General features: G+C 49.3%; 1 protein-coding gene across 1 annotated transcript in view; it reads right to left on the bottom strand.

The window, feature by feature from the left end:
- Positions 1–13,415, bottom strand: part of AP3B1 (adaptor related protein complex 3 subunit beta 1) — a 2,743,269-nt gene that overhangs the window by 1,714,793 nt on the left and 1,015,061 nt on the right. Inside the window, exon 14 of the mRNA XM_069627424.1 lies at positions 2,721–2,830. Within this exon, the coding sequence (XP_069483525.1) occupies positions 2,721–2,830 (110 nt within the window). The remainder of the gene's footprint in view (positions 1–2,720; positions 2,831–13,415) is intronic.

Below are 13,415 nucleotides of genomic sequence, written 5' to 3'. Positions count from 1 at the left end.
TGGTAAATTTAAACGTGCAATTTTCATCAGTATCTTGCATTATCGGGAACTTATTTACAGATTTCTTCTTACTATCTTAAATATGTACGCAAGTCTGTATATAAAGCTAAAGAGGGCAGACTATGTATATTGTGGGCATCTGTGCCATTCCCGATCACACAAGCTCTTGCTTTAAGAGCTAATTTGAGTTGACTTCATGGGCCAACTGTAGTTATATCCCACCCCCTATCCAAATGGACAGTGTCTTAAAACACCCCATACCACAAGTATTTAGCTCTACTAGGGGAGGTTGCAATCGCATGCGCACTGAATTTCATTTTATGATTAGCAGAAAATCCCAGATGTGGTTTTAAAAAATAAGTTACAAATCTTCACTGGCCCAACAGTTTCAAACAGAACAACCACAATTCACCTCATAAGGCACTACCAGGTGTATGCAGGGAGACTTGCTGTTTGGCACAGGAATTTATTTTGCAACCCCTCTGAGACAACGGTTTGAACCACCCTAGGTTTTGCTGCCATAAAAATCATGGAATAGGCCTTTGCCTTATATACATATGCAGGCACTTGTCCAATCGCCCCAAATTTGAAATACAAATGTAGAAAGCCCTTTAGTCATTAATGATGCCCTTTCAGCTGTCTTCTGAAAATGGTTGACCCAAGCACCGCTCTTTGAGAAGAGTAGGCTCAAATAAAAAGGAGACTGCCCACTCATCTCTACATTCATTTAGAAACAGACTACAAGGTTTCACCCTTTTCCCGAGCACCATCATCATTGTTTTTATCATATTTAATTTCAAACTATAGATCCCAAAATAGTAATTTGTGTTTAGCAGACCCTGACCTGCCGAGGTTATGTCCAAAATAGCGGTGTGTTCGGCATAAAGATGCATGCTATAAAATGTACCCTTCAGAGAGGGTGGATTAACTTTCCTAAAATAAGTACAAGAATCAACATCTGAAAATAAATTGGGGCCAACAGACATCCTTGATTTTCACCTTTATTTGACGGGAAAAACAATGAATAATTCCCCTTTCTTGTATATCGGATAGACGCTGAGATGTCTGCATATCACAGCTGGATAAGATTCAATAAAACATTAGGGACCCCAATAAAAATGTAAATCATGCCACACTGTGTTTCTATCAATCAAATGTTTTCTCTAAATCTGAAAAAAGCCAAAAATAATCTCCCTCCCTTAACCTTACTGGATTTCTCCATCATGGTGCTCTGAGTGAAGCAGTGGTCCACTGTACTAAGCCCTCTCCCGAAACCCATTTTGGAGGCCTTCAAGAAATGTTACTTTGAGTACACTCCTCAGGTCTGAGCACCAAACATTTGGAGAATATCTTACTAGCAATGTCCCATGTGGAAATTGGCATATAACCTTGGGGGGCAGGTGGTCCAAGGACTACTTGTTCAAGGAGATGGCATAATGCATTATTATTATTATTATTATTATTATTATTAATTATTATAATACCTGTCCTGACAACTGAATTAAACATAAAACAATTTGGTGTCCTTTGAAAAAGCTCTAATTGTTTCTCAACACATTTGTTTGGGCATTTTGACAATTTTTAAATGCCATTTTGAAAAATATAAATCTGACCAGCCATGTACATACCACTTCTCAACTTGTGGTTGAATTTTCTTTTCAAGATTCTACATTCTGCATCAAACCATGGGTGGGGCATCCCTTTCTATAACCTGGGCCTCCTGAACTTGGGGGATGCTGTTTGCCAATAGCTGTGTCCCGGATAGTTTCAACCAATGACTGAAACCGATACTTTGCGGCCTCTGAACCATTTAACTGTTTAAAAAGAATATCTAATTTTCTTGCGATTTAGTGATTCTTAGTGCCTTCTTGTCGAGCTTAGGCATCGCCAATCAGCCCCTCGGACATCTTCATGGTGCCTACCCCAGACCATTAAAAAATTAACTGAAGCAGATAGTGTTCACTGTTTGTTCAAACAGAAATGCATAATTTCATAAAATTACGAAGGAAGAAACAATCCACAATACAGAAATCGATGACTGTGGGACAGTATTGTTGATCTTGTATACTTAGGAGAGCACCATTTGCCATTAAAGATCCCAGAAAATCCCCTGGCAGAACCCCAAAGTCCACCTGAAAATCAGCGTTCCATTTGTGACCAGTTTTACTGTTCAAACATTTGCACTAAATGTCTTTAAAATAGTTTTCTCGAGAACCTGACCCCTTTGGAAATGTTTATTTAGTCCTACTATATTTTTGAACAACTTGACTGGTCCTATGTGCCTAACAATTTACTACTGACCACTCAATTTCCTCAACATTTCCTGTAAATAACCACTTAACGTCAAAGTAGTTAAAGGCTTTGCACATTTCCATTACTAGAATGGCACATGGTCTAGTAACTATTAAGTACTACAAATTAAAATGTTCTAAGTTTATTACTTTTCGAATTTGTGTTTCAATTATTTGTCTGTCAACTGAGCACTGGCCGATAAGTTCAGTCGAAAAATTGATGTTGCTCACCATTTCATTTGATATGCACATTTTGCTGATCATGCACAAAAGGTTGGGGCCACTGTTGTAGTGCATGATAAAAGTACTTGAAGCAGACAATACATAACAGACCACACACCCCCTACAAAGAAACATGATTCACCTAAAATCAAATTTCTATTTAGAATAAAGAAAATTTAACTCATAAGTAAATAGATGTATACTTACAGTAATATTATCCAGTAGCTTAGCCATGTGCTTAATGATTTCCCCATGCTGAGCAGGCTGTGTTTGCAACAATTTCCGGATAACAACCACACTTTCTGCAACTACAACTTCTGAAAAGACCAGATAAACCATGTTATACATAGTTAGCATGCTAAACACTGATCACAGTTGTAATAAATCACTCAAAATGACAACATTAATAGACTGTAAAACTGTCACATATGACACGGAATCACCATTCTCGTTTAGGAGGCTTATTTTAGGATTTCTGATGACAAGATTGACAAAGGTTTCTGAAGGGACTCCTGGGGTAGGGTGTTGCCATTTTCAAGGTAATCCTTTGCTGTACGGTCCACGCTTCTCACCCCAGGGAGATCTGTTGGGACTCCTTGATCTTTTGCTCAGGTAACCTCTTTATTCGGTTTAGTGTCCAGGTTCCTTTCTACTATTCAAACCTTCATTTCTAAATGCCATGTCTCACCCATGTATTTCCTGTTTGCGAATTTTGGCTTCAAGGTTCTTCTTCCAACCCCTTCTCCAGAGATTTCTCCTCTTCTCTATTCTTTTACTCAATTTACTTTTCTAAGGTTTCCAAATCTTAAACCCCCTAGGATGCTCTTTTCTTTTTCAGGGGTTACTGCTAATCTTCTCAATCTGGATTGGAAGATTAGCAGTAACTTCCATCAGACTCTTTTTGACATTCTCTACTTGCTTTCTTACTCCAGGGTTTGCTTCTCTTCTACCCTTCCTGATATTCTCGCTCCTAGCGAGCTTTACAGAATGCTTTGTTTTCCCTTTCTCGGTTCATTCTCTGTGTCCTGATATTTTCAATTGCTCCGTCCTTGGTTTCTCTAATTGTTATTTCTCTGGGGTTCATTTCTGAGTATGATATGCATTACTTACCATAAAAGCATTTCTGATGGTTGTATGTGCTTAGATTCACATGCTGTGCATATGGTCCGACATCCAGTGGTAACCGCAGAGTATTGCATCTTGTCTTTTGAGAATCGAAAGAGGACGTCGACATAGGCGGGCCTGTAACACTATCCCTAATGTGACGTATAGTGTACCCAAGATCCCTCACGCATCGAGGTCCCTCCGATTGTACTTTTTCTGCTGAGAGGGAGCCTTATGACTATCGTGAGTACAGAAAAGAGAGAAAGTGGTAAGACGTCCATGTTCCTTCCATCCAAGCGGGGAGGAAGGGTGGGCGCATGTGAATCTAAGCAGATACAACCATCAGAAATGCTTTTACGTTAAGTAATGCATATCTTCTGATGTTTGTTAATCTGCTTAGAATCACATGCTGTGCATAGACTAGCAAGCAGTACCCCTGAGTTGGAGGTGGGTTGCGAGAAGGCACATTAGTGAAAAGATGAACAAGTTACTTTCTTATCTGGTAACGTTCTTTCGATGGGATGGTCCGACGACGTATTCCATATCTATGTCATGTAATCACCACAGCTGTGCTGCTTTGGAAAATCTTCGGCGTCTGCGTCGATGACGTCGATACGCCGCCCACGAGGATGTCCTCTGACGGCCGATGTCACTGGATGTTATAAGTAGGACGCACGACGCCCGTAGCTTCAGTTGTAGTTTGTTCCCAGAATGTGTGGCACAAGTCTTCTGCCAGTCTGACGCACAAAGCCTTGCGGAAACATAAGCTGCAATCGCATAAAATTTCTGTAGCGGGGAAGGCAGGGAGGGAGCGATATGGAATACGTCGTCGGACCATCCCATCGAAAGAACGTTACCAGGTAAGAGTAAATTGTTCTTCGAGGGGGATTGGGTCCTCCGACGTATTACATATCTATGACAGACTCCCAAAGCAGTACCAATGCAAGGAGGTGGGAAAAGAATTTAGAAAACAAAAATGTAGAATGCCCAATCAAATTGCGGAGTAAAAGACCACCTTGCCAAAGAACAGATCCTGCCCACGGCGAGAATCGAGGGAGTAGTGACATACAAAAGTATGTACCGAAGCCCAGGTGGCTGCATCACAGATGTTACGAATAGGAACACCCCTCTGTAGGGCAGTAGAGGCAGCCATACCCCTGGTAGAATGGGCCTGCAAGCCCACCGGTGGGTCCTTAGCCGCCAAGCGGTAACACTCAGAAATAGCCAGAATAATCCAGCGAGACAAAGTCTGTTTCGTCACAGCTTGTCCCAAACGCTTTCCAGCGTAACCAATGAAGAGTTGATCGTCCACTCTGACCCGGGACATGCGTGAAATATAAAAGCTTAACGCTCTCCTAGGATCAAGCCTATGGAGCCTCTCCTCTTCCTTACCAGGATGTGGAGGAGGATAAAACGCCGAAAGAACAACCTTATGGCCTAAATGAAATTCCGACACCACCTTCCGAAGAAAGGAAGGACGAACTCTAAGGACAACCCTGTCCTTATGAAACACAGTGAAGGGTGGCTTAACTGAAAGTGCCTGTAACTCACTCACTCTGCGAGCGGAAGTGACCGCAACCAAAAATACAGTTTTAAGATTTAACAGTCTCAAAGGGCATGAATGCAAAGGCTCAAACGGAGCACCCATCAGAAACTTGAGAACAAGGTTCAAAACCCAACCGGGCACCTGGAAAGGTGACAGAGGGAACACATTAGTGAGCCCTTTCAGAAACTGAGAAATTAAAGGAATTTTAAAATAGGAACACTATTCAGACGAGCGCTTAAATATGGACAGCGCCGCCAGGTTACCTTTAACGGTACCCACTTGCAAGCCCCTGTGGGCCAAAGAAAGCAAAAAAGACAGAACCATGGGAATGTCACATGCAAAAGGATGCACATTCTTAACCCTGCACCAGTCGCAGAATTTACGCCAACGGCAACGGTACAGGGACTTTGTAGCTGGCCGTCTGGCCGAGAGCAACACCTCCATCAAGTCTTCAGGGAGGTCCCAATCCTTATACCTCAACCTTTCAGAAACCAAGCGTGAAAGTTGAGGGATCTGACCTCTGGATGGAGAACCCGACCCCCCCTCCTGTGAGAGCAGTTCGCCTCGGTAGGGAAGACGACGTGGAGGGCAGACGGACAAGTCGAGAAGGTCAGGGTACCACGTCCTCCGGACCCACGCCGGAGCAATGAGGATCATTCGGGAACCGAACCACCGTAACCTCTGCAGTAGTTGCGGGATGACGGGGGCTGGAGGGAACGCGTACAGCAGTGGGAATGACCACTCCAGCATGAACGCGTCTCCTAAGGCTCCTCTTGGAGGAAATTCCCGCGAGCAGAACCTCTCGCACTTCCGGTTGACACTGGAGGCGAAGACATCCACTTGAGGGATCCCCCAAAGGGCGAAGATTTCCAGGATAATCTCCTCAGCCAACTCCCACTCGTGAGAGATCGCGCTCTAACTGCTCAAAGCATCCGACATCTCGTTTTCGTCTCCACCCAGATGAACTGCCGAGATCGAAACTTCCTGCTGGATTGCCCAGAACCGGAGGTGGATTGCCTCCCTGCACAGAGGAAGTGACCCTGCCCCCCCTTTTTGTTGAGGGAGTGCATGGCCACCGTGTTGTCCGTCAGGATCAGGACATTCTTCCCTCGCACAGTCAGCAGAAAAGCCTTCAGGGCTAGCCTGACGGCCCTCAGCTCCAACAGACTGATATGGAGTCTGGACTCCAACAGAGACCAACGACCGCTGACTGTCAACTCGTCGTGGCATGAGCTCCCCATCCCGTGAGGGATGCGTCCGTCACGACTGTCACCTCCGGCCAGGGTAGCCAAAATGGAGCCCCCTTCATCCGATTGTCTTCGACGGCCCACCACAGAAGGTCCTGGGCGACCGAGGACGGCACCTGAACAGGGTCCGACAACCTGCCGGAGGACTGAGACCACAAAAGCTTGAGTGCCCATTGCAAAGATCTCATCCGCAACCTGGCCTCTGGCACCAGAAGAATGCAGGATGCCATGAGGCTGAGCAATCTCAAGAACTCGAACGCTAGGAGACTCTGGGCAAGCTGAAACTTGTGCACCATCTGCTGAATGTGATGAGTCCTCACCTGTGGAGGAAAGCACTGCCCCAGGGACGTGTCGAGCACAGCTCCGATGTACTGGAAACCTCTGAGTTGGTGTCAAATGGGGCTTCTTTAAATTGAGGGAGAAGCCCAGCTTGTGGAGGGTGTGGCAGGTGACCGACAGATGATCCAGGACTTGCTCGAGAGAGCGCGCCCTGATCAACCAATCGTCCAGGTAGGGGTAGACGTGAACCCCGCCTTTCCTGAGGTGCGCTGCCACCACTACCATGAGCTTCGTGAAGACCCTCGGGGTGGAGGTCAATCCGAACGGCAGGACCCAAAACTGAAAGTGCAAGTCGCCAACCTCAGGTACTTATTGTGCTTTGGATGTATCGGCACATGAAAATAAGCGTCCTAGAGGTGGAGAGACACCAACCAGTCCTGAAGTTGAAGGGCCTGGAGGACTTCAGAGAGAGTAACCATCTTGAACTTGTCCTTCCTGACGAGTTTGTTCAAACCGCGCAAGTCCATGATGGGTCTCAATCCCCCGTCTTTCTTGGAAATCAAAAAATAAGGGGAATACCATCCCTTTTTCCTCTCCGCTACAGGCACCAGTTCTATGGCGCCTTTCTCCAGCAGGGATTGAATTTCCTGCGCAAGGAGCGTATCCAGACTCCTCAAAGAGAGATTCCCCGGTGGATTGTCTTGAGGCCTCTGTCAGAAAGGAAGACAGTAGCTGTGGGTTATGATCTGCAGAACCCACACATCTGAAGTAATGGCGTGCCACTCTGCAAGATGCTGTGCCAGCCTTCCCCCAACCGGCGAACCATGGGACATGGCCTCATGACTGAGCTGAAGCGGCTGCGGCGTTGCCCGAGGGCAAAGAGGTAACAGCCCGAGCGGCCTTGGCACCTCGAGTACCTTGTTTTCCACCTCTGGCACTCCTACAGTGGCCCCTTTGACTGGCAGCTCCTCTCGCTTTACCAAAGGATGAGTAATAACGAAAGGAACTTCCCCTCCATTGCTGTCCCCTAGGACGAAAAGGCGGAGGTTGACGAACTGCAGCACCCAACGACTTCGCTGCAGCTTTGGAGGTCTGCAACCTCTCAAGGCTCTCGTGAGCCTTGCGCCAAAAAGATGTTCCCTGTCAAAGGGCATGTTGAGGAGCCGGGCCTGCACATCAGGAGCAAACCCCAACTTCAAAACCACGCAAACCTGCGTATCACGGTGCTCGCCGCCAGGGACCGGCTGACGCAATCTGCCATGTCCAAACCCGACTGAACGGCCTCACGCATGGCACCCTTGCCATCCTGAACCATGGCAAGGAAACAATCCCGTTCGTCTGCTTCGGGAATATGTTCAGCCGCTAAGGAAACAGATCCACAGAGTGTGCGTGAAACGTGACAAGGCACATACTGAGTTGGCCGCCTGAAGCGCCATACGCCCTGAAGAAAACACTTTCTTCGCCCAGCCGTCAAAATGCTTGTCGTCCCCATCAGGAGGGATGGTTAGGATACAACGCCTGCTTTGCCGGGGCTGTAGCCGCCTGCACCACCAAACTCTCCGGAGTGGGGTGCTTGGACAAGTAGCAGGGGTCGCTACTGGCTGGGTGGTATTTTCGCGGCAAAGACTTGCCCACTGCCGGGAGACTCTCCGGAGCAGTCCAAGCCGCCACCACCCTCCTCTGTAGAGGCATTTGGAACGGCAGTACCGGGTCAGTTGGTGGACCATGGTCAAGGATATCCGTAAGGTCATCCTGAAGAAAATCCCCTGGGGGAGCAGACCATCCCAAGTACTCGGTGACCCTAGACATAAGGCGCTGATACAAGGAGTCGGCATGAGTGCCAGGCTCAGGCCTACAAAACTCCACCTCCAGAGAGGTGTCCAGCCCACTGGCATCGTGTAGGGACTGCCGCATTTCCTCAATTTGGCTATGGCCCGAGAGAATCTCGTCTGGCACCGTATCAGGAACCATCATCAGAGCCCTCATCCACCTCTGAAATAAACTCAAGATGGCGTTAAGAAGGCACAGAATGTCGAACAAAGCCATGCTTGACCTTGGCCAGAGCCTTTCTAGGGGGTTCCCCCGTGCCACGGGGTACCTCCAACACCACAGCCTCGAAAGGCATCGAGTGAAACGGCGCCGACAGCATCAACGGCTTTGACACAGGCCTCGAGGGCGGAGCCCCGAGCGTGTCCTTCGACAGCCTGGGCGCCGATGGCACCACAGGTGCACACGGTCTAGAGCGCAACGAGGACCGGGACCTGGAACGGGCATGACGAGAACGATTCCCCTTGTCCGAGCGGGACCTCTCCTGCGAATCATGCCGACCACCCGAGCCCAAAGGCGTGCGAGCGGGGTCTCTCGACCGATCACGACCGACCCCACTCAGAGGCGCGGACGGACCAGTGCCCTGCGATTCGAGAATCGATAACATTTTCTTCCCGAAGGAAGCCCATTCCCTCCAGGGTCGCATGCTTGGTGGGATAAGCGACCCGCCGACGGGCGGAGTCCTCGGATGAGGACGGGGAAGGCGACCGATGACGCCGCTTCCGGGAGTGCCTCGAAGAGGCAGAGGAGTGGCGGGACCGACTCCGGGACCGAGACCCACTGCACTTCTGATGACGATGCGGAGAGTCGCCCCTCGAATCGTCCATCGAAAGCCCCGCAGACATCGAATTCCGTGGCTTGGACACCTTACCTACCAACAACAACTTCTTGCGCTCCCGCAAGGCTTTGGACGTGAGCGACTGGCAGTCGACACAGTCATCCGTGTCATGGGCCTACCCGAGGCACCAGAGGCAGGCGTCGTGCGAGTCCGTCATCGACATCTTGGACCCACAGTCCCCGCACTTCGTAAAGCTCGGACGCGGGGTCGAAGATGAGGAAGACATCTTCACGAAGAATATACTTCACAATACGAACAAGTTCGAAGAACCGAGAAAGAACAGTAACTCCAAAGAGTCGAGGCACGCCGAGATCTCCAAAGCGAACACGTTCACGGAAAAAACGGAACTGAGGCTACGGGCGTTGTGCGTCCTACTTATAGCATCCAGTGACGTCGGCCGTCGGAGGAGGTCCTCGAGGGCAGCGTTATCGACGCAGGACGCCAAAGCTTTTCCGAAGCAGCACAGCTGTGGTGATTACATGTCATAGATATGGAATACGTTGGAGGACCCAATCCCCTCAAAGTCTTAATACTGCCTGTCCCACCTGAGAATCAGAACGAGTGTCTAGGCAATAGTGTTTTGTAAAGGTGTGTACAGAACTCCAGGTTGCTGCTTTGCAAATGGACTCAAGGGGAACATTTGCAATGAATGCTATGGACGCCCCAGTGACTCGAGTGGAATGTGCTCTAGGCTTGAAGGGTAACTCTCTCTTAGCAAGACTGTAGCAGAGTGTGACGCATTTGGCAAACCACCTAGAGACTCCTTCTCTTCCTGCCGCCACTGAAACGAAAAACTGATTAGTCTTTCTTAGTGTTAGAGATCTTTCCATGTATAACATGACAGCTCTGCGTACATCCAGTGTGTGCAGGGCTCTTTCTCCCAGGCTTGAAGGATTTTGAAAGAAGGTTGGTAGTTCGATCGACTGGTTCACACGGAACTTGAACATTTATTTAGGCGCAAACCTAGGATGAGTGCGCAGAAACACCTTATCTTTGTGAACTGTTACAAAGGGATCTAGGATTGAGAGCGCTTATAGTTCACTTAATCTCCCTAATGGAGGTAATAGCTATTAAAATAGCACTCTTATAGGTGAGGTCTTTAAGACTTGCTTTATGCAGGGGTTCGAATGGAGCCCCCATAAGCCTACTCAACACCACGTTTAGGTCCCACCCGGGAGCCGGGTTACAAATGGGAGGGTGAATTCTCTTCACTCCCATGAAAGCTTTAATAACTGGTATCTTCCACCATGACACTTTCTGTTGTGATGTAGTGTAGGCTGGAAGCGCAGCTAAGTGCACCTTTATCGAGTTAAAGACCAGGCCTGAGTCAAGTAAATGAGTTGGGTATAAAACAATGTGTGTGGGAGATCAGTTAATCAGGTTAATGCTCTTTGAGTTGCACTAGATGACAAACCGTTTCCATTTACTGGAATAGCAATACCTGGTATTCGGTTTTCTTGCCTCCCTGAGAATGTCCATACATAGCTGAGGGAGTTGCAGGTGCCCAAACTCAGGATCCAGGCCCCTAAGTTCAATGTCTGCGGGCATGGGTGAAGCGTCTCCCCTCTGTCTTGCGACATGTTGTATGGGCAAGGCAGTTTGACTGGAGGAGATATGGACATTTCCATCAGATGAGCGAACCGGGGTTGGCAGGCCCACATGGGGGCCACCAGTATCATCGTGACTGGTTCCTGGTGCATCTTGTGCACGATCTTGTTGAGAAGGGGAGTCAGGGGAAAAGCGTACACAAATTTCCCTGATCATGTTATCCAGAGTCCGTTACCCTTGGAACGGTTCTGGGGGTACCTGGAGGCGTAATCATGGCATTGAGCGTTCTCCAGAGTTGCAAACAAAACAATCTCTGGGAAGCCACATTCTGTGAAAACGTTGGAGACAATGTCTCAGTGTAAGGAACAAGTTACTTACCTGTAACTGTTGTTCTCCAGCATGGGTCTGGCATGGATTCACATGCTCATGAATATTCCCCGTCGTCAGGCTGGGAATCCTCGGTAAAGAAAAAACCAGTATCAGTTTCGTTTCTGATCTGTCTTTCGTAGTAATAACCAATCACTGGTCTCTGCGTCATACTGACCACAGCCAATGACTGCCCTCTACCTAAGCACCGCCTCTGGCAGCCATCTTCAGATTTGGAAGCACGTGAAGTGGCAGTATGACCAAGTGAAGAGCCGCAGAGGGGTAGGCGGGAGGGTTCGCATGTGAATCCATGCCAGACCCATGCTGGAGAACAACAGTTACAGGTAAGTAACTTGTTCCTTCTCCAGCATGGGGTCTGGCATGGATTCACATGCTCATGAATAAAGAATACATAGCAGTACACACATGCACAACCACGGGAGGTGGCAAAGGCTCAACATTAAGCATTACATCAAACTCAACATTAAGCATCTTACCTCCTCACCAGGCTCACCTCAGGCGAACAGGTTGCGCAGCACTGCTTGGCCGACCCTGGACTCCTCCCTGGAATCCCGATCGACGCAGTAGAACTTCGTGAAGGTGTGTGTAGACCTCCACGTAGCAGCCCTGCATATGTCCAGCCGGGGCACACCAGAAAGGAACGCCGTGGTAGCTGCGATCGCTCTGGTGGAATGGGCTCTCGGACGGCCAGGCAGCGGTCGGTTTGCCAACCGATGACAGTACATGATACAGCCGGAGAGCCATCTGGAAATGGAAGCCTTCGAGAGAGCCTTCCCCTGATTGACAGGTCCAAAATTCACAAAGAGTTGTGACGTCTTCCGAAAACACTTCGTGCGGTCCACGTAGAACTTCAGCGCTCTAGCCACATCCAGCGAGTGCAAAGTTCTCTCAGCCGGCGACGAAGGCGACGGGAAGAATACAGGCAACACCAAGGGTTCGTTGAGGTGGAAGTCCGACGGTACCTTGGGCATGAAGGAGGGGTGCGTCCTGAGCACTACCCTCGTGTCGTGAAAAGTCAAGTACGGGGCATTGCAGGAAAGGGCCTGGATCTCTCCCACCCGTCGTGCGGAGGTGATGGCCACAAGAAACGCTGTTTTCCACGACAGAAACTTCAACGGGGCCGAGTGCAGAGGCTCGAACGGAGGTCCCATGAGCTTGGTCAGCACCACGTTGAGCTCCCACGCCGGGGCCGGAGCCTTCACCGGCGGGAACGATCTGAACAGTCCCTTCATGAACTCTTTCACCAGACGATGAGACCACAAGGACGTCCGCCCCGTGGTTCTGGTGTATCGGGAGATCGCAGCAAGATGAATCTTGATGGATGCGTGTGCCAGTCCAGCTTTGGCCAGCGTCAACAGGTACGGCAGTACTTGGGGAGCCGTAATCCGTAGAGGGTTAATCTTCTGTGCGTGGCACCAGACAGAGAACCTCTTCCATTTGTGTCCGTAGCATTTAAGAGTCGAGGACGCCCTGGCCTTTGCAAGAACCGCTCTGCAGTCGGCCGGTATGTCGTATCCTCCAAACTCTAGTGCTGCAGGAGCCAGGCCTGCAAGTTCAGCGATTTCGGGTCGTGGTGGAGGATGGCGCCTCCTTCCCTGGAGAGCAGATCTGCATCCACCGGCAGCTTGATTGGCGGGGACGCTGACAAGTCCAGAAGGTCCGGGAACCATATCTGCCTCGGCCACGCAGGTGCGACGAGGATCATCCTGCACCGTGACCTCTTGAGCTGGTTGACGAGCCGGATTAGCAGTGGCAAAGGAGGGAACGCGTAGAGGAACAGGCCCTCCCAGGGGAACGAGAAAGCATCGCCCATGCTCCTCGCCTGGGGAAACCTGCTGGCGAACCTCTGGCACTTGGAGTTCGTCGCCGTCGCGAACAGGTCGATCTGGGGTGTGCCCCACCGTCGGAAAAGGTGATCCACTAGATCCTGCCGTAGTTCCCACTCGTGGCACGAGCGCAGCTCCCTGCTGAGTGAGTCGGCGATGGTGTTTTTTATCCCTGCCAGATGAAACGGCACCAGAAACATCCCTTGGGCGACTGCCCAATGCCACAGGTCCTGCGCCTCCTTGGACAGTGCTGGGTACCTGGTTCCGCCCTGTTTCCTGATGTAAAACATGGTGGTGGTG

This window comes from Ambystoma mexicanum, chromosome 6p (genome assembly GCF_040938575.1).
Source record: "Ambystoma mexicanum isolate Mex_15411 chromosome 6p, UKY_AmexF1_1, whole genome shotgun sequence".
Lineage (NCBI taxonomy): Eukaryota > Metazoa > Chordata > Amphibia > Caudata > Ambystomatidae > Ambystoma > Ambystoma mexicanum.
The sequence above is the reverse complement of the archived record's forward strand: the minus strand, read 5'-3'. Positions and strand labels throughout refer to the sequence as shown.